This window comes from Bombus impatiens, unplaced genomic scaffold (assembly GCF_000188095.3).
Source record: "Bombus impatiens unplaced genomic scaffold, BIMP_2.2 scf_0765, whole genome shotgun sequence".
Lineage (NCBI taxonomy): Eukaryota > Metazoa > Arthropoda > Insecta > Hymenoptera > Apidae > Bombus > Bombus impatiens.
The window spans coordinates 324,615-346,299 of record NT_177184.1 but is presented as its reverse complement, the minus strand read 5'-3'; the positions used below and the strand labels follow the sequence as shown (position 1 = coordinate 346,299).

General features: G+C 38.4%; 1 protein-coding gene across 2 annotated transcripts; it reads left to right on the top strand.

Annotated features, from left to right (window-relative positions):
• Nucleotides 1–6,049: 6,049 nt before the first annotated feature.
• Nucleotides 6,050–8,717, top strand: LOC100747536 (zinc finger BED domain-containing protein 1). 2 transcript variants are annotated; one of them, XM_012390372.3, is made up of 3 exons: nucleotides 6,050–6,857; nucleotides 7,203–7,803; nucleotides 7,896–8,717. In XM_012390372.3, the coding sequence occupies exons 1-3, from the start codon at nucleotides 6,164–6,166 to the stop codon at nucleotides 8,128–8,130; spliced, it is 1,530 nt and encodes a 509-aa protein (XP_012245795.1). In that variant the 5' UTR covers nucleotides 6,050–6,163; the 3' UTR covers nucleotides 8,131–8,717. The 2 variants fall into 2 exon arrangements, with proteins under 2 accessions (XP_012245795.1, XP_003492606.1); XM_003492558.4 differs by having other exon boundaries at nucleotides 6,050–7,803.
• The last annotated feature ends 12,968 nt before the right edge of the window (nucleotides 8,718–21,685 follow it).

Sequence of the window (21,685 nt, the reverse complement as noted above, 5' to 3'; positions counted from 1 at the left end):
GTATAGCTTGTGATTTAGTTCTCGGTTTGATATCGTTCGAATACCGCGTTACGCGTTGCGAATGTATTTTAAAAGTGAGCAAATATTAGCTCGCGAAAGAATTATTTACTAAACATTTGAATTATTGGGAAAGAAGTCGACGTCAGAAGGATAGATAGAAATATTTGAGTATTTGATAGGTTGGTAATAATCGAAATATCGTATAATAAATATATTAGTTAGAATGAAAGATTCCACTTGCTGAAGGTTTACTTGCTTAACTGTGGAACAGGTGTCGCTTGAATATACGTAATTATAATTTCCATCGCGGCAGTTGCTACGTTTCTTTAAGATACTTTCGATCAGTTGATAAAAGGAGATATAAATTAAAATTTTACCGGTTTTCTGCACGTAATATATTTCTAATTATCGAATATCATGCTTTTTACGTCAACAATTTGTATTCCTCCTTTTTCCAAACAAGTTGCAATTAATTTTTTCTAACTGGAATTTTGTGCATTGTTTAAACGACGTTTAAAAAGATATAAGAATATATAATATAAAGTTGAGCTTTCATTGAGACCAACTTAAAGAAAAAGACGCGTTTCGAGCGAAGAAATAAGCCCCGCGCTAGATGTCTGACACAAGATACACTCGTACTACTGTGAATTCATAGTCCTTCATCGATGATTGCTACAGCCATTTTACGAACTCCTCGTTAAATTCCTCTTAGCCTATTAGATATTTTATTACTTTCAAGGAAACATCTTCAAACATTAATTTAGACAAATTGTTTGATCTTTAGTATTATATTTTTTCCCTAGGGCAAGTATAACAACTTCAGAAGACCCATTCTTCTGATTAGTTTATCATGCTGACGAAGTCTAGAAATAGATACAACTTAGAGAATAAGCTTTCATAGTAACCACGCATTTGTAACCATCTATTCCCACTCCGAATTTTTTTTTATACTTTTCTAGTAAAGTTTCAAATGATCTATAGTCGATTCACGCAAGACTTTGCTCGTATTTATATCTACAGGGTGGTTGGTAACTGGCGGTACAAGCGGAAAGAGGGTGAAAAAGAAGTCGAAAATATAGAATAAAAATTTTTTTTTTCATTTTTCCATCGAGACAACGATCTACAGCGAGATCCGTTATAACGTACCGCACGCGTACCGAGCGAAAATTCAAAGTCGATTTTCTCGAAAACAAAGCCTCGAACGAAAAATGTTTATTCTATATTTTCAACTTCTTTTTTCGCCTAGAATCACCCCCTTTCCGCTTGTACCACCAGTTACCAACCACCCTGTATACTATACGCTGTATCGATGTTGAGCGTGTATCAGCGCATCTACATGGCATTCTTTAATGAAAGTTGAAGCATTTGAACAATTTCGATAGAACTAAGGTAAATACGATCTATCGTTCGCATTCCTTACCGCAGAATACGCGTTGATAAACCTAAATCCAGCCTACGTTCGATATTTGCCTTCAACTCTGTAACGAAGCTTTTATAGTCAGACTCTATACAACGTTTTTCTCTTATTTCCACCTGAAGATTATACCCGTACGGAGAAAGTAGGAAACACGTCGTGTTTTCGTAAAAATGGTAAACGCTTTTTCTATGCTGGCGTTCGAGTACTTCCGGCAATCACTGTATGTTACACGATTCAAGCTGACATCCATCGTCAGTCGTACGTTTCGTCCGTAATGAAATCGCAGCAATCACTGCGCTCGGTGTGCATGAACGAACAACTAGGCTGCGCTACGATACTGTTGCTACACGCGCACACGCGAGTTTTATCGCGGTTTATCAGTCGGCGCGACCGAGTCAGGCCGGTTTTTGCATCGGCAACGATCTTTATCGGCGCGGACCGAGTAAGTCGTCAGTGTAATTTTAAATTCGCGATGCGTCGATGCGTCATTAAAGTGGTTTAAGAGGTATCGTCGGTGTTACCGCGGTTTTTCGACTTAAACGCACTGCCTGGAGGCGCGTTTAACTCCGATTACAGAAACTCGAACCGATTGCAGCTTTTCGGAACCCGACCCGGACTAATGTCCCTCGGTTGCACGCGTACCGAGCGAAAATTCAAAGTCGATTTTCTCGAAAACAAAGCCTCGAACGAAAAATGTTTATTCTATATTTTCAACTTCTTTTTTCGCCTAGAATCACCCCCTTTCCGCTTGTACCACCAGTTACCAACCACCCTGTATACTATACGCTGTATCGATGTTGAGCGTGTATCAGCGCATCTACATGGCATTCTTTAATGAAAGTTGAAGCATTTGAACAATTTCGATAGAACTAAGGTAAATACGATCTATCGTTCGCATTCCTTACCGCAGAATACGCGTTGATAAACCTAAATCCAGCCTACGTTCGATATTTGCCTTCAACTCTGTAACGAAGCTTTTATAGTCAGACTCTATACAACGTTTTTCTCTTATTTCCACCTGAAGATTATACCCGTACGGAGAAAGTAGGAAACACGTCGTGTTTTCGTAAAAATGGTAAACGCTTTTTCTATGCTGGCGTTCGAGTACTTCCGGCAATCACTGTATGTTACACGATTCAAGCTGACATCCATCGTCAGTCGTACGTTTCGTCCGTAATGAAATCGCAGCAATCACTGCGCTCGGTGTGCATGAACGAACAACTAGGCTGCGCTACGATACTGTTGCTACACGCGCACACGCGAGTTTTATCGCGGTTTATCAGTCGGCGCGACCGAGTCAGGCCGGTTTTTGCATCGGCAACGATCTTTATCGGCGCGGACCGAGTAAGTCGTCAGTGTAATTTTAAATTCGCGATGCGTCGATGCGTCATTAAAGTGGTTTAAGAGGTATCGTCGGTGTTACCGCGGTTTTTCGACTTAAACGCACTGCCTGGAGGCGCGTTTAACTCCGATTACAGAAACTCGAACCGATTGCAGCTTTTCGGAACCCGACCCGGACTAATGTCCCTCGGTTCCCCGTTTTTTCCCTTCTTTTTCTCTCGTTTTCTTCTTCTCCCGAGACACGGATTTTAATATTGCTCCGTTAATACGTCATCTGCGTTAATGCCACTCGATTAACATTGATTTTTTCCCAGGACGTGTCTTCGGGTGACAAGCACAAAATTTATGACACGCACTACACATATACGTGTAATTGAAATATACTTACTTCACAGACTCGTAATAAAGGTGATACAATTTGGGAACCGTCCTTTTCAAGTTATCATTATTTCGCGATTCTTTAAGGTGTTTTTGTTTTTTCATTATTTTTATTACTTACTCGTCTTGTCGTCGAATTCAATTAACGAAATAACGTGGTATTATGTTCAAGAGCAGCCCTTTGCATTTTTTTAAGAAGAAATTTCCCCGAGTTTCGTATTGTCGCTACAAATTGATTACGTATCTATCGAAATATGATCTTTAGTTTATTCAGCGAAAGCATAAACGAGAAGCAAAAGATGAAATTATCCTACTTAATAAAGATAATCCTTTGCCGTACCGACGAGCAACTTTTTAGCTTCTTTAAAATTTGTTTCCAGCTAAATACACATAGACTAGATCTCTATGCATTTATGGGATGTGCGAAATGCATAGAATGCAGGTAATATAGAAAAATAAGCACGAAGTGCGCAAAGTAGGTAAGTTACCTGTTAACAAATGTATAATATTAATTAAACGAAGCTTTCTACCTAGATTCTACTCTGTCGGTTGTTCTTCGTTTATACGGTCTATCTGTTAAATAGATCAAATTGTTTCATCTAATAAAATACGTTCCTCCGCTGTATCGTCAAGCAACGGATAATAAATATTATCCAGGTTCGTTCTTTCGATTGTAACGTTGGTTCGAGCTCGTTTGTCAGGTGTAGACTCGACTTTATATAGGCGGCATCACGGACCCCGTTCAATCGATCCGGGTAGCACGTGCTCGACCATAAGCGGGCGCAAATGAGCGGGCATAAAGATAAATGTCACGCGGGAACCAAGTTGTCGTGCTCTCTCTTCCTCTCTCTTCCTCTTTCTTTCACTGTTCTCGTTCCTTTCTCCCTGTTCCGGAGCAACGAATTCGCGTTCTCTTCGTTCGCTGTCGTTGCTCCTCGAACCGAGACACGTAAATAACAAGGGACAGCTGGAGACGCAAGTACACGCGCCTGCATAAGAGCGTACTTACGCGCGCTGATACACGATCATTGAAACATTTCGAGCTCAGTTTTGAGGTTATTTGTCGAAGTTTCGTGCGTAAGGTGCCCGAAGGATTATTTATTCGGTCTGTATTTAAAAAGCGGATCGAAGCATCCTACGAACGAGAGAAAAATTCGCTGCGACATCGATGGAGGCAAATGATGATACGCGTAGGTAAGTAACAGCTTATGGTAGGATTATTTGAGCTAGCTATGCTTCGATGTCTTAAAATTCAACCTCGAACATTGTACGGAACGTTTGTACGAAATTATCGAACTTATGTACGTTACGAGACAGTGTTAGTTTTTAATAAAAGAACAGAGAAGAAAGGAGAAAATACGGGGTGCTTGAGGTTCAGCGGAAAGGAAACATTAAAAATGAGAAAGCGACGCATCGTTTGTTTAGTTGAACAAACATCTTATCTTTCGACAAATACACGATATATTTTAATATTTATCGCGACACTAACAACGTGACAAAAATTGTTGGTAATCGAATTTTACGAATTACCGGGTTTAACTGTTTAACTCGATTCAAATATCCTATTCATATTCAGATAATCGTAAATTAATACGCGTCGCGACGAATAAGTTTCTGTTTCTATGCATTCGTTTCATAGACGTTTAATAGGCTGCGCTATAACGAACGATTGTTAGCAATTTTTTGAAACACCCTGTATACGCCTATAACAGGACGAGCCTGCGTTAAACCGGATCGAGTGAGGCGTGCGAATTATTTATTATCATACACTTGGCCCAGTTCAAGGCACACTCGTGCTGCTGCCTGCACATCGGGGTTGTGTCGCCAATTTCTGAGTTCCTCCGTATCTCTATATCGTGTGCCGTGCGTGAGTATAAGTTTCGTACAGGCCGCATCGGCGATCGAATCGATAAAGGATGCTTTTCTGACGATGATCGAATGGGATTTGCTGTACGAAGAAATTGCATTTTCGTCGTTTGGTCGCGACATTAATCTCGTGTAAGCATGATCATACGAGATCTTATGCTTTCGTCGACTTCATTATTGCTAAGCGATCGCTTTTCTTTTAAACGCAAGCCACTACGTTGAGTTTAAGCAACGATATCTCCTTCACGATTAATTATTCTTTAAACGACTATTCATTACTTCTTTCATAAAAGATGATCGATAAGATCATCGAATGGTTAACGAAAAAATTAGTCTCCGCTTGTTGTGCATTGCGCTTTGATCGAATTTCGTGGGCAGAACTCGTGTGTAGGTCTTTATAAAAATAGATAAGAATTCGATAAAGTATTCCAGAGCTAGACAGAGGATGTTTATTATGAAAATATATACTTTTATGAAAAAAATACAGAGATTTGTTTCAACTATTGGATATTATAAAAAGTTCTATGTTTTGGTTATTTTTCGTATGTTTTTGCATTTTGCTGTATTCTGTGGTTTTAATAGTCCTTGTAAATGCATAAATATCTATAGTTTATTTACAACGAACGATGAGCGCAAGGACGAAATACGATAAGTTACATTTTTCTCTGAATTATTTATTTTCGCATTCATCTCGTAGCATGCTTCTAATCTAATTTATGAGGAATAATCTTTATCTAAAGTAGCAGCACGAATTCTATCAAAGTACTTAAGAACCGTATTTTATCATTTAAAATATAACGCAAAATGAATTTAACAGTTATGCTACGTTTTTACTTGAACGTTTCTTTCCAACTCGTTTAATCTTGCGTTGAAATTCTATTTGTGGATACGCTACAAAATTTTCCATTTATTTTTATACGTGTTATCGATATCTTAATAATATTATCGATAAGTTACCGATACCTTATCGCTAATCTTTAGTAGCATCTTCGTAGTAGAGTTTTAAGCGTGCAGCATCGAGCCAGTAATACCATTTCTAACGAAAGAACCGAGAACTAATGATACAGAAATTATATCAACAAATATATTAACAAGAACTGTTAACGCTAGTGATTTCAAGATACAAGTTTTACGGCAAAGTTTTACCATCGATGATCGAATATGCCTAAGATTCGTGCGAAAAGAAGTGCCATTTGGCTGCATTTTTCCATAGTATACCAAAACGATGGATTAAACGCAATCGTCAGGTGCAACAAGTGCAATCTCATAGTGCCTTATTGTAAAAACACGACGAATCTGTGGTCGCACTTCCGCACACACCACAAAGACGTTCTCGAGATGAACTCGTCTAGTTGTAAGAAAGAAGCGGGACAAGCTCGTACAACTGCATCCAGTTCGTCAGAGACCAAATACAGAGCGGTAATTCCGTCAGAAATGTCCGATGCGCTGCGAAGATCGTCTTCGAATTTCACAGAAGCAGGCGAGATAACTCGATCTTTGGTACAAATGATAGCAGAAGACGTGCTTCCGTTTTCGATAATCAATGGCAAAGGATTCATAAATTTCGTGAGAACGTTGAACGAAAAATACAAAATACCAAAGAGAAGTATTTTGATCTCGAAATACTTGCCAGACTCGTACGCGCGCAAATGCACGGAGATCAAGGAAAGTTTGTCGAAAGCGACGTGTGTTAACGTTGCGATTAGTTCGCAGGAAAATACGAAGCGCAGTGGCTCGATTCTCGCGACAAGCGTCCATTTCTGTGTCGATAGAGTCCAACACCACAAGTTATTGAGGATCTCGTTTCGATCAACGGACGACAAGTTTCCCATATTACGCGAGCTCGACGAAATCGGTAAACTCTGGCAATTCTGTTCGAAAATAAACGTCGTCACTTACAACGACACGTATTGTACTATGACGTACGCCACGCATAACACTTGTTTTGGTCATACGTTGAACCGTGTAGTACAGATTGCGATGAAAAACACGAAAGTTGTATTTGACGTGATAAATAAGTGCCGAGACGTTGTTCGCGATTCTAAAATTAACGAAGCTGTTGCGGCTTCGCAGCGATTTGCTGCAAATTCTTCGAAAATGTTGAACTTATGGGGGGATGCGGCCGATTCTTGGATCTCCGCGTATTTAATGCTAAACCACATGTGCGAATTAAAACCTGTTTTATCGAAAGATTTCGCAGAGAAGGGCGCATTATCTAAATGGGAAGCAACTTTTGAGACGTCGCCAGAGATATACGAAAGACCTGACAGAGATGTAGCAGCCGTGTCGGAAGTTGAATGGAATATAATTTCGGAGATAATCAAAGTTTTGCGGCCGTTGCACGAAGCGACGAAAGAATTGTTCTCTGATCTTCACGTGACAATTTCGAAAATAATACCTATCGTTCATGGTATAGAGGCTGCTTTAAAAGATATGGATGATTTGTCAGCCGATGGCGCGTTGTTCCGTGACAATTTGTTGAGATGTTTCTGTGCACGATTTAAGAACGTGGAAGAGTCGGTCGGCTACGCCATCGCCACGTTTTTGGATCCTAGATACAAGGACGTTGCGTTTCATTCCAAGGAATGTATCGAAAATGTGAAGAATATATTGACGAAATCAAACGTTTCCGACGATGAAAACACTAATTCTGATGAATCTACGATTGATAGTCCGGAAACGAACGATGAAAATGTGGAAACAAATATTTTATGGGCGGCGTTTGATAAAAGGGTTGAGGAATTGGGCGTTAAACCTGACAACTGTGTTATTAATTGTCCATCAAGGCACGAGTTGGAAAGGTAATATACAAACGTAGAAATTAAATCGTGTAGCTTTTTACGATTTAGTGGTACAATACACGTTTGTAACCTTTTTTCGTTTGTTTTTCTAGATATATAAATTTGAAAATAATTAACAGAAAAGACGATCCGATCGCATGGTGGAGTACTACGGGACACGTGATGTTTCCAAACCTTTCAAAAATTGCAGCCGATTACTTGTGCGCACCTGCATACTCTGTATCTAACAATCCCTTATTTTCAAAACTGCAGAAAATGTTATTTGATCGAAGAATACGATTGTCAGACGAACGTACTAACATGCTCGCTGTAGTAGGTTTGAACTAAAATAAATAGAATAGCGATACAAATTTGCTTTTTCTTACGATTTCTTCCTCGTATTGCCGATGGTATCATCGAAATGCTATTATCGAAAGGTTGAATGATAAGCTCGTACTTTTTGATAGCTTATCGATATTTAAGTAACAATTTGCGATATATCTATCACGTGTGTGCGAAAGACTTTTTTCATACATAATATATGATTTTTTATTCTAAAAGATGTACGTTAAAATATTCGATAGTTTAAAAGAGTTTGCCGCATAAATTTAGGAAATTAAAAGAGCTAATTAGAAGAGGAAATTAATAATACTCGAAAATTTGAATAAATTTAAATAATTCGTTTTATGTATGTTATCGAGTAGAATTTTTAAGTGTGTAGCCCAGGGATGAAGTTAGCTGTCAGGACAACAGGTGAAGTATAGGATACACTTTGTTGGTCGCCGATAAATCAGCGAAGATGAGACGAGTCTAGCTGCCGGACTGTACGTTGCACCTGTTTTATTTTTCACTTTTCAAACTGCCTACCTGCTCCTATTAATCTTCCTTTTGAGAATACCATTAAACGCGAGATGATGGATCTTGAGTAATGAAAACGGCACTCAACGTTATCAATTAATTAGCTCGTAATTGACGTACTTTGTTGATCATTCGAAATATATAAATAAAATAAATAAGCATTGATCGACTACCGAAAAGTATCCAATCAACCAGTAAAAGTAAACGAAAACGGTCATATTGCAAAAATTCAACAGTGACGATATCGATGTCAGAACAATTTGGAGATGCAATTTATTCGGCTGCGGGCGGCAAATGAACGCAATTCTCTCTTTGATTCTTAAAATTCACCCGTATGGGACCACAAAACGGAAAAGTATACACGAAAGAAGACGAACTGTACAGGTGGCAATGAAAAACGGTCAGCTGCACGTTCCGAGACACCGACAACTGGCTCTCGTACAGGTATAAAATCGGCTGTACTCAAAGTTGCGCAGGAATGATCGTGCTACCCGCATATTCTCTGGTTGTCTTACAATCCCTGCTGCTGCATGTATATACTCGCGTCGTTAACTTTAACCACAATTTCCCATCATTTCTCACGCCTCAACGCCTCGATGACAATCTTTTTTTCATCAGCTTTTTGCACTTTTTGTACAAGTCTCTGGTTTTTCCTATGTATCGTAACATTCGAGAGAGAACTGGGCTTTCTTAGCCTGTGAAGAAATTGTTTCTCTGTTAGTTACCAATGACAGAATCATACTTTCTTAGACGAGCTTGCGAAGAGCTCATTTATCTTAAATCGAAAACGAGTATATATATTCATTTAATTATTTAATTTATAACTTTTAGCGGCTTCAAATTTTATATAGCTTCTTTAAGAAACGTGTACATAATTTACTTTGAACATAGTACGTAAGAATGAACAATTCAGTTAGGCTGATTTCGCAGGTTTATCGTTGATGCGTGCATACAATATGAGCTGGACGAAAGTGACGTTGATGTACGGTGTTTCCGTAATGCTGAGCACCTGTATACATGCAGTTGCGTCATTATTGTAGAAAGCCTCAATTATTATAGATAAAGAAAGAAAAATGCGACTTTTAATTATCTTGATGTTTGGTTTTCCACCCGACATTCGATTTGATGAGCTTTTGCACGAGAACATGCGCATATAGAACCGTTGATATGTATTTCCTACGACAGATTTATAGTCAAGATATAAACCAAAAAAATATTTATCGTGATTAAACGATAAAAAAACTGTTCACTACACAAAAGTGGAAAGAATAGGTTCTATTTCGTATAACGTTAAAAATTGATTGCTTCGCATAGCTCTCTCGAATTTCCGATTATCTTGATCCATAAAATACTACGTTTTTTGTAAAGGTTTTCTAAAACGAAGAAGGAATCTAAACACTGATCAACGATTTTATAATCATCTGATTGTCATAAAATTTATTTCCCATTCTAAAACGGGCGGAAGATTACAAACAATGAGAGAAACTATTTTAACTATCGTGATTGCTAATTAGAGATTAATAAGGATTATCGATATAGCAATAGGACAGGCTGCAGTGGAGGAAAATATGATCTGAAGAGACAGAGGGGAGGATGAGGTAGTTCTATTGTCTAGTAGACGATTTTACTTTTGCGTCGTTAAATGTCTGTACGGAACGAAACACGCGTGTAACGATATCGATCGATTCGATTAAAAGTCACGTGGACGAGTCGATTGCGATGCAAGCAGCGCGGTAATGCGCATTTAATGACAAAAGTGAAGGGGAACATCGTCCCTGGGGAAAATTTTTGCTTTGACGGTGCCGGAGCGTCGCTTGTCCCTCGATATCCGTGTAAATCCATTTCGGGATCATCACGCGACATTGGCGTTAAAGCCGAACCGAGTTCAGTTGTTTCGCGTATTGTAATGTTATTTTTGATTTTTTCATTTTGTTCGTGCCTTGCTTATACTTTGTTACAACGTGTTTTTAGTTTAAGGAACCTTGATGTTTGATCAAACAAATGTTTCTTTTGATTTTTGCAATTTTATCGATTTAAACTGGCAAGAAGAAAAGATAAAATAATCGAATTCGATAAAATACTGTCGTCAATTTGAATGAGAACATTTATCATGATTTTTAATGAGAAACGACCATTCTTAATGGGATTGTAGTTGGATAAAGCGATTTGAATGATTGCACCCCTTCCTGTTAGTTTGCGTGTTACATATTTAGCTGAATTCCTTTGTATCTGAATTATATCATTATTGTATTTTATATTGCTATTCTGGTTCTACATACTTTTAGCAAGATGGCAATATATACGTTAAGTATGTGTGTAAAATTCCAAGGAAAAAGCACGCATAATGGATGGAAGCGATTTAGCGAAAACTTTAATCGTTGGCCGATTCTACGAACTCACTGTGTCGCTTTCGTCCACTATATAAATAAAATTAAAAAAAATTTGGAAATATTTGGTTCGTTTCAATAAAAAAGATTAATTCGAAAAATACAATGAATACTATATTATAAACAAACATTCCCAAAATTCTTCTATAAATAATCAATTTTATCTTCCGATATCCACGTATATATATATATATATGTCAATACCTTAAGAAAATAAAAGATTATCTTCTTTTAGTCTGAATAAATTCATTTCTAAAAATCTTAATCTCAATCTTCTATCGAACAATAACCAAATTCAGAATCTTAATTCGGTAATTTTGAAATTTGTCGCATTCCATCCATTTTGAGGGTGCACGATCAGTCAGAGGGTAAGGCGTGTAGTTGCTAGTCACGTTTTTTCGATATTGGCACGTACCGTGTGTCTTCACCTGCACGACATATGGTGACGGTGCAGAACGATGATCCATGTCGATGATGCCTATATATCGAGGGATGCCAGTTGGATTGAACTGCCGGTTAATTTGGTGCTCATCCCTGCGACCCACTGGTTTTCGAGGGTCGAGAGCCGAGCTCTACTTCCGTTACTTGACCCTTCCCAAGGGGGTCACGCACCGTCGATTCCATTTTCTCTCTCCTTCTTTCTCTCTCGCAGCTTTCTCTACTTCCACTCTTCCTTTCACTTCTCCTTTCCATTCTTCCTTTCTTTTTTCCATTTTGTAACTACTTTTTTCTTTTCTTCCTATTTCACTGCGTTTCTTTATGTATCGTTTCATATTGCTAGAATTAGGTTTGTACTCTTTTCCTTTTCTCTTTAAACTCTTTCTCTTCTATAATAATCTTTCTGCTTCGTTTACCATCTTCTATCTATCTTTCTTGTTTCTTCTCTTTATCGTGCTTCCACATTTTCCTTTATTCTTTCATCGTCATTTACGTTCCTCCTCTCTTTTTACCTTCTGCCCGCTTACCTTTCTCATCTCATTTCAAGAAGATTTTTTATTTTGAAAAAGAGCTTATTATATCAGAAACTATATAAAGACGTAATTTGTACATACCATATCTTTATTTTCGGCTCCACAACCCTGAAAATTTGCTTAATCTAATGACTATACTTATACATAAGCGTATAATTTTACTTATTCCACTTGGGCTAATTTCTTCACTCTTGCTCTTTCTCTCTTATTATCCTTTCACCTGTCCCCTCGAATAGACTTTCTTTTTTCTCTCTTGCTCCTTCTTTCTTTTCTCCACTTCCCTCAGCCATTTTATTACCTCTTCTCTTTCCCTTCCATTCACTCTGAAGTTCCCTCTTCCCAGTTCTTTGCATTCTCTAACACTCTAACCATATGCTCCAACGTGCTCTATCCTTCATGGCAAATCTCGCACTTCCTTTCTTCTCAGTGCCCATAGCCAAAACCTATTCCATCTTTTTATATTACCACATCTCGCCCTTGCTGTGAGCTGTTGATTATTTCCATCCCCAGTTTTTTCCAAATATCTCGCCCGTATATTTGTCCTTATTTGCTTGTACCTCACATTATACTTTGCACCTCTTATCTTGTTATATTGGACTTGTATTTGCTTTTCTCTTCCCTTAGCTTTTTCGTTTGTCTCTTGACCTTCGCTTCTAAGCTGTTCGACTCCAAATTGGCTCACTCTTCGTGAATACCCTTCTCGCTCGGTCTTCTCTCCTTTTCTCTTCTCTCTTCTTCCTTTACTTTCTCCTCGAACTTCATTGCCCTCTGTCCTGCCTCAATTCTTATCCTGTCTCTCTGCATCTCTTTCAATACCATGTAGTCCAGTATGTATATCTATCCAAGCTTAATACTGACTTTATATATCTTATCCTTATCTTCCCCACATCCCCTTTCTTTTTCCACCCTTTTTCATTCTTAAATTTGTATTTTCTTTATATTCTTTTTCCCTTATGTTCCCTTCCAAACGTCTACCTCTTTAAAATAATATCTGCAGACATGTGAACCGTTTTATCGTTTCCAGTTCTTCCCTCTTCCATTCCCATCCCAACTTCCGCTCGCTTCCTCTTCCCTTACTGCAGGTCAATAAAAACATAATTTATTAATGACTAAATTAAATGCACATATTTATGATTTTTTAATAAATTATTGTGTAACTATCGAGGTCAGGCATTGCATACAAATATCGATCGAGATATTTCCGATTGATATGAACGGGACTCGGGGGCAGGAAAGTGAACTATCACTCACGACGTATATTCGAGCATTTGGTCATTGTATGGACAAGACTCATTAATAAAAGAAACAGCGTTTCAGAAGTTTATGTTTTGCGACGATACGAATTGCAATGTCTCTTCTTACGGCACATGGTACCGAAAACTGGCCCGGCATACATAACTTTAAAAACGAAGCACCGAGATAGTACCACCTGCCTCTCTCGCCCATTTTAATTTGTCACCACGTTCTCGCCACCGACGACGGGAGTTGAGACTTTCTCTGTCTTCTGGCCTGGCACCATGAAATCCGAACACCGAGACACCGCACCGAGAATTCTCTTCCTTTTTCGCCTGGAGAACCACGGAGAGGAACGCGCGTTATGCGCCAGAAAACCGGCTGTATGGGAGTGCACTTACGTCTCGCTGCTTCTTCTTCTTCCTTTGCTCATCGTGCTCGCAAAAAAGCTCATTCTCGACGACGACACTGGTTCGGCTACTACGTTTGGTTATTCGCGAGGAAATTTGGTTGAAACACGATAGAACGGAGATCACTCCGTGTTGAATAAGCATTCAGAGACTTTTTTGGACGATTTGTAAGAACCAGTAATGAGAATTTTACCAAAAGGTACGAATTAATGATAAATTCGTAATTAAAGTAATACGTAGTGGCTCTTTGTTGAGCCACGGTACTATAAATCTAAACTACCTGTTAAAGAATATTGCAATAATGTATTTTGTTGCATACTGTATTAGTAAGCCTCGATATTTAATGGAATCGTTCTTAACACGTATTTGCGTGTTTAGGATGGCTACTCAGGCCATGTACTAATTTTCTACTAAATATCTTACAACTTTTGTATTCGTGATCAGATTTTTAAGATCAGGTTTTCAGTTCTACCAAGATAATCGCGACAGTGGCAATGAAATTTCAAATACATCGAGGCTCTCTATGGTAAGCGTCGGAATACTTTCGTGAAGCACATTACGTTTAATAGTAGAGTGACGATCATGCGGTTGAAAGTGGAAAGGATAACGTTTTTCGGATTCGAAAAATCGCAGGAGCCAGCTGACGGTTGGACGGTAGCGTGGCGGATAGATCGAGCTGGATTACCGATTAACAATTAACTTAGACCCTGCAGGAGTCCGACGTCTGGCCGTGTGCCCTCTCTTGCTCGTTTCTCTCTGGCCAGCGGCCCCTTCACCGATTTCCGCTCGTCGGAAACGTCATGTGGCGCATTAATTGGATCGCCACGAAATAAAGGAAGATTCATGTTCGACGTCGTTGCTCGGAAGTCTGCGAACAGCTCTCTATTGAGATGTACATTTACTCAAAACCAATGTTGTTTATAGCTAGTGTTGTACTACTCTACTAATAGTACCGTTTAATTGTATCGTATTTAGAGTATTCAATTCTATCGATTTAGACAGAGAAGAAGATCACCGAATGACACGTTTTGTATGATACACGTATTCGTAAAAATTGTCTGTATCGTTCAAAAATACTGAAGCTACGTTCCATTTGCAATGCAAAGATAGAATGCAAGAACACCGAAGAAGATTGTTACTGCGATTCGTAGGTTAACAAGTTATCAAGAAAGTGAGTCACACTGCCTTTAAGAGGTAGTGTGGTTCTCTGCATTCCTACGAGCGAATTAATCGCAAAGTTAATTATAGCGTCTGCGAAACTCGATTACGATCTTACGATAAGGTTTTTGCCGTAAAGGAACAAAGAGTTTTGCTAATTTCTCGCCAACAATCTGTCTACGGGCGCGTGCCATGTGGCAAACAGAATTTCACACTTTGATCAGACACGCCCGATTTTCCGAGATCCTAATTGGATGAATCTACAAAGAGGAGCCCCATCAGCGTTGCTCGATTGCCTAACGGTTGTATGCGTAACATGTATGCGTATGAATTGTATTCTCTGAAACGTTCGGACAAGACCAACATCTTTCTCGCTTACCTGGTCGTCATTCACGAAAGCTTGCGAATTGGTAGGAAATATTATTCGAAAATATTATCGATGTAAATAAATATCGCGCCTTCTTCCATAGCATGTTTACGTGAGCTTCCATAGTTGTTAATATATTATTTATACACCTATTGTATATATATTTGGATATTATTACTATTTCTTTTGTTGCTACGAACAGAGAAAATTTTCACTGGATTTGTGTTCGCCCTTCGTTAGAGTCTATCGCTCGGGTAAATGTTGCATTTGCTAAACAGTTTGATAAACTGCAACTGCTTTTGCAAGAACTTGTAAATCTTCGTTTTGTGTAATAAACAGACTGTGGATGTTTATGCAGTTGCTCCTGCGTTTCGTCTAATTTTTTAGAGGAGTAATGGTAGACTAGAAAATATTTTTTTTAATTCCTTTTCCAAAGAATATCACTGGTTATATAATTTTTAATTATCCACGGCAATGATAACAACATGTTACGATACATATAAATTAAGATGGATGGTATACAAGTTGCAAGTTTTCTAGGTTCTTAATTAAATGGCGCAAATATTTGTCATAAAAATGAATGTGACGCGTTCTGATCAAGCTAAGTAACGCGTGAGTATCTGCTTTTTCGAAAGTTCCCATGCATATAACCCACAGCAAATACAGAGTGGCAATATAAAACGTTCTGAGATCACGTGACAGACTATATGGGGATAGATATATGGTTTTAGAACCAATATACGGGACAGATGCTTTGTCATCAGTGATTGCATTTACGTGTGTTCTTTTACCTATCTTCTTTCTACTCGTTCGTTTTATAAAACGGCAAATGCTACAGGATGTTTATATCAAACTGTTTTTGCTTCCAAAATATTTTCACAATTATAGAATATGTAATAGAATTTTGTGTGTTTCTTAAACGTGTATTACTACGAAGTACTAATTATAGTATAATTAAAGTAATAATTACTGAATAACGTTATCTGTGTTTAAATCGTTTCTTTAAATAATTACTTAAGAAATACTCGATACTCGAGTAATTTGATTTTTAAATAATCCTATTAATCCGTTTCTTTAAAACGTGCAGTTAAATGATTATGAAACTGAGCTTTTTATCATTCGTTGCATTTATCGAGATATTGTTCAAGTTTTAGTGGAATATAAGACTTTCAATATAATTAAAATGAAACGCCGCAAATGACGTATCAACGAAACATAATCAGGGTATCGAATAAAGCCTAGGAACGCAATCAAAACGCCCTTGAGCGAAAATATATCATCGTTGAAACTTGCAACCATTCGAGCCTGTGATACCAGAAGGGTGGTAATCCTAACAAAATGCCACGCCCGATTGAGAATCAAATTTTATTTCACTGATCGGGAGCATGAAACGAGGCCGGCACGCAAAAGTACATATATAAGTTTGTTCCTCGAGGATGGCTTTTACCTTTCTTGCTCCTCTTTCATTTTTTCGTTACCTGGCCACGTGGCGACGCGTGCTAGCCTCGGGGGACAGTTGCAGTCGCCCTCGGCTGATCGTTCCCTCCGTCTGTCGCGTAGAACGCTTCGCGATAATGTAACTAGATTGCGGATGTTTATATGCAGTTTCATATTTTTATAAATGCGATCGAAGAAATGGGAACTAAAAGCAGAGATTTGTTTCGCCCGCTAAATAAGCGTGAAACGAGAGAAATGTAAATGAGCGCTTTGCCTCGGGTATTTCGCATATTTCTGTATATCGTGTTTTAACGTCAGGACTATCCTTCGATGCGTTACGCGTGGTAACTGACTCGCAATGAAAAAAATCGCTAAGAAATTTTCGGGCGTAAAAAATATACGGAACGTACGTCTCGTTTCGCACACTTCGCTCTTAACTTTTCGTCAAAATGAAATTTTTGGAACGTTCCATATGGAATATCGATAAACTTTCTATCATCCTCCAGAAGTGGTTTTTAGAAATCTCGTCAAAGTACAAAAATCAGACGAATAGCGAGTTCAAGGTTGTATCATCGAAGAAGAGAATCATAAATTCGAAAACATCGTCTCAGGCATTTCGCCCTGTCCATCATTTTCTCTCCCTCGCAATAAAAGAAACCCCGGTGCTTTTCATTTTGTGAATTACTGGTTCTGTCAAAACAAGATACATCTGGAGGACGAATAATTTTCGAAACGGTACATCGCTCATTTGTACGAAACTGGCTGCAGTTATCACGTCATTGATCTGCCATGTATATGTATATATATATATATATACTTTATATATGAATATTCATCGAAGTGTTCACAGTAGCATGATTAATAGAAGTTCAGGTGGTTCCAGAGAAAGCTTTATCCTTTGTTGAGAAAGCTATCTCGTCGAATTAACTTGTAAAAGAGAAACCTACCTATCTTTGCGTGACCATTTGTCCAATCGAAGGATACAGTGGGAGTTCATTTATACGAACTTCATTGCAACGAAGATTTATTCGATGTCTGATTTATCCGACTTTACTTTATTATGTGGACTGTTGTCGAGCGTTATGTCAATTACAATATATAAACACGTACAATTTTACTCGTATTAATGATCGAACGAACGAGCACGATGTTGCAGAGAGTCGGAAAAATCGTATCATTTTAGACACATTTTATCCTGTATTTTCTAGTACACGAAACTATAATCTTCCTTTAATTAATATCACTCGTAATCAGTATTATCGATATCTTCTTTAGGTTAAATCATCACATGGATAGTTCGATGTAGAATTAATCAAATACGTTGACTTTTCGTAAAAGACATCGTAAAAGACAAAGAAACGTGATGTATTATGTTCTTAATACCTAATTCCTCGCACTAAATTTCTTTCGATAAATTCGCGTAAACGGTAGTCGACCGTAAAGCACGTTAGAAATTCCGCGATGAAAATGTTTCTTGAGGAGAGAGCCGGTGAAGAGGGTGCGATAAAACTGAAAGGGGCATGTACGGTGCAGGGTACGTGGCACACGGCACACGGCTTACGGAAATCATGATGAAACGGTGTGATTGAGAAAACCGGTAGAACATTACATATGCGAGGTATGTCTGCATCGGAACGGCTGTAGGTAGACCGATGCAACAGAGAGAGAGCATATGGTGTCCCCACGAAGTCTGAGCGTGTACCGGGTACCGTCTTCGGCGTGCAGCGAAACGGTGCAACAGATGGTGCGGGAGCCGCATGGCTCGTGCTCTGCTCCTCCTTCTTCTTCGTCCTTCTCCCTCGTCCTCTCTTCCTTCCTCATCCTTACATTTACTTTCTTCTTCTGCATTATGCACGAAGCGAGCTTCCTTGCAATTTCTCTCTCTCTCTGACTTCTTCTGCTTCTTTCTCTTGTCCTGTATTTCGCGTACTCTTTTCTTCCTTTGCTTTTTATACGTCGTCCTCTATCTCCTGCGTCTCTTTGCCTCTTATTTTTCTTCTCTCTCGCTCGTTCTGCTTTTAATTCTTGTTCCTCGTGTTTTACTTCTTCGCGACTTGCTCTGATTCTTCGTTACATCGCTTTCCTCTTTCGTGTCCGCGTTACTTTGTTTCTTCCCATCTCCCTCTCTTGTTTTGCTCCCTTCGTTCCGCTCGATTTACTGTCCCTTTCTTTTAGTTCCAACTTGGCCACCACGTTTTCGATCTCTCTGTCTTCTTAGGGTTTGGCTTTATGTCACTGTTCCAAGTCGCGCATCCTCGTCAACGTTTCTTTATTCGTTCATTCGTATTTATTCTCTGCATTGTCTGTTCAGTTTCGCAAGAATCGTTTAGTTTATCCATTTTTATAGAAAAATCGAAAAAAATGTCTACTTGGACGAGATTACACAGCTTGGTACAAAATATGAGGAAAATATCGAAGCGGACGAATATAGCGACACCGGAAGCAGAATTTTTTAACAGATCGGTAGACGAAGTTTTAAAATAATTGCAAGGAGGAAATTTTAATAAGTCTGCTACTACAAAGTAGAAATTTAATTTGTTATTGAATTTAAGTACGATTATTTAAAAGAAGAAAAAGAAGAGATAAGAGAAACTTGATTTGTTTAATGGCCACTTAATAAGGTAATATGAATATACTGCGAAAATTATAAGAAAGTTGGTTTTATGTAATTCCGATAAAACGATCGATCTTTAACAGCGATCGATATCTCACACAGACAACTAGATATGTTCGCATTATATATTGTCCGGTCATAATAAAGAGGTAAAACGATACCTTGTAGCATTAAATTCGTTCGCGAGGTAATAAAAATTTATCTTGTAGCAGGTGGTCTAAAACATTTTCACAATGCCGTATATACGTATAGACGCAGGTTATTTCGAAGTCGTTTGTCTCAATCCTTGCAGGCACGCTTTCACCAAGATCGAATTTCTTATCTTTTTTAAGTGACCCCATCGAAAAAATTAAACGATCTCGTCATTTTTCATATGGCTATTTTCACAATTATTCTACCCTACGGCCTTTTAAACATAATAATAGCGTGTTTGCCAATGAGACACCACTTACCACGTGTAATAAGTATTTTTTTAACGATAGTTACGCGATAATTTTCAGTAACTAGATAAACATCGATTCGATTAATTCGCTTAACCGCAGCTGCGAACGATGCTCCAATTTTTATGTTCCAACGTCATTCTTCTTTCCAACAAGCAGCGAAGATTTTTTATCTTTTGGGAAAAAGTGTATCATCACGGCGAAAAATCGACGATACTTTTGTACTTTTCTTAAACTTAAGAAACTTTCTGAAACTGTCGATGGACACGGTACGTTCGTTAGATCATTTCTCAGGGTATTCAAGTAAATAAGATATTCGAACGATTAACTATTCAACCCTACTTTATCGCAAACACGAAAACATGCTTAGCGGCTATTCGAATAAGCGTTTAGGCTCCATCGACTCTTGCATTCGTAACACCCATTCGTTTTGAATAATCAGCTTGAAAAACGGATATCGAAGGAACACTACGAGCCTGTTAACAACGGAAGAATACAGGTGTATAGCTGAAGGAGAAGGAATTGGGGTTGCCTTTTGTTGCACGTGCGTGAGAAAAGTCACCCTCGACTTTCAGAAACTTTTCAAGAAATTTAAAAATAACTTCGGTTGACACTTGTTGCGTCTAGGTATGCGGGAACTTCTGAAGTATTTTCAGTTTAATTTTTGCTGCGACACAACACGTGCATTCCGCGGTGTAGTACACGGTTTCTTTTTACCATTTGTCGGTTGCTTCCAAACGATCGTGTCTAGCACGTGTCTTCCGCTTGAGCTGCTACTACTCAACGTACAGTAGATCTTACAATAGAATTGTTCGATATTATGATATACCGGCAACTAAGTGATTGCGTATATTGTCATTAGGTGGTAATGACAAAATCCGCGATCACTTAATTGCCAGACCAATATTAGACGCGATAGAATTCAGCGTAGAAAAGAATATTGGAACGAGAGTGAATCATTATGCGATAATGTATACGTCTCGTTGGAATGTCGTTGCGTGAGATTACGCGTTATTTGATCATTACGATATGTTAAGAAATCAACGAATCGACAATTTATAGTAATTCTGAATCAATTAAGTACTCATATAATAATCCATCGGTACATTAAATTAAACCACCACATAGTATCTCCACGATATGAAATTCCAGTTGTTTTTAACACTTATACGGGTAATAATAAAGTTCTGTCGTGGCCATCGTGGCTATAGATCGGTTCACACGGTCGATCAGTTCGATGTTGCACGGTTCGAGCAAAGTATAGCGAGATAGTATAGGAGCACACCTGCGAAATGTATACTTGCATCTAATTAAATAGATGGTTGTCTGAGCGTATTTTTTATGGGCTCTCGGTACTCGACAGAACGCTATGCATATTCAGGTTGTCCAATGAAGCAGACGATGGTACAGATAATACCTCGTGGATTCCATTTCCGTTTTACACGACCCACGTTTCCTTCCTTTCTGTCGTTCGATGTTGTCTCTGCATACGATAGGTACAGCTCGCGATCAACTCGATTTTAACAGCGGTAAATTGCGTCGGTCTCAAGGATACGAGCTTTGTTTAACCGCTTCATAATTTTTAATCGCTATACTCGATCGAAATATATGGAAGATAACTCACGGCGTTGCCTTCGATTCGAGGCTAGATGTTGCAGGATAATATGTCGTCGTAAATAGGGTTGTTACGTGAAAACTATACTTTAGCCTGTTAAACAATATCGTTCGTCGATCGAGAATTTTTACAACCACGAAATGTGAAGGCATAACAACGACACAAAATCACATAAACGAGAATAAACGTTAATAAAATTTCTAAAAATTTTTCATAATACGCATAACGTGTTTATAATAATTTTTTTATATTAAATGCACCGATACTCTTACGAACCGTCGTATACGATTATTCTATAGAATCATTAGTTGGCTGTGCTTGTTACAGATGATCATAAGGTCAAGGGGCTTGAGCAAAATAAAAAAAAAAAAAAAATAGTGTGCCAAAAAATAGCAAATGCAAAGTTTCGTGCG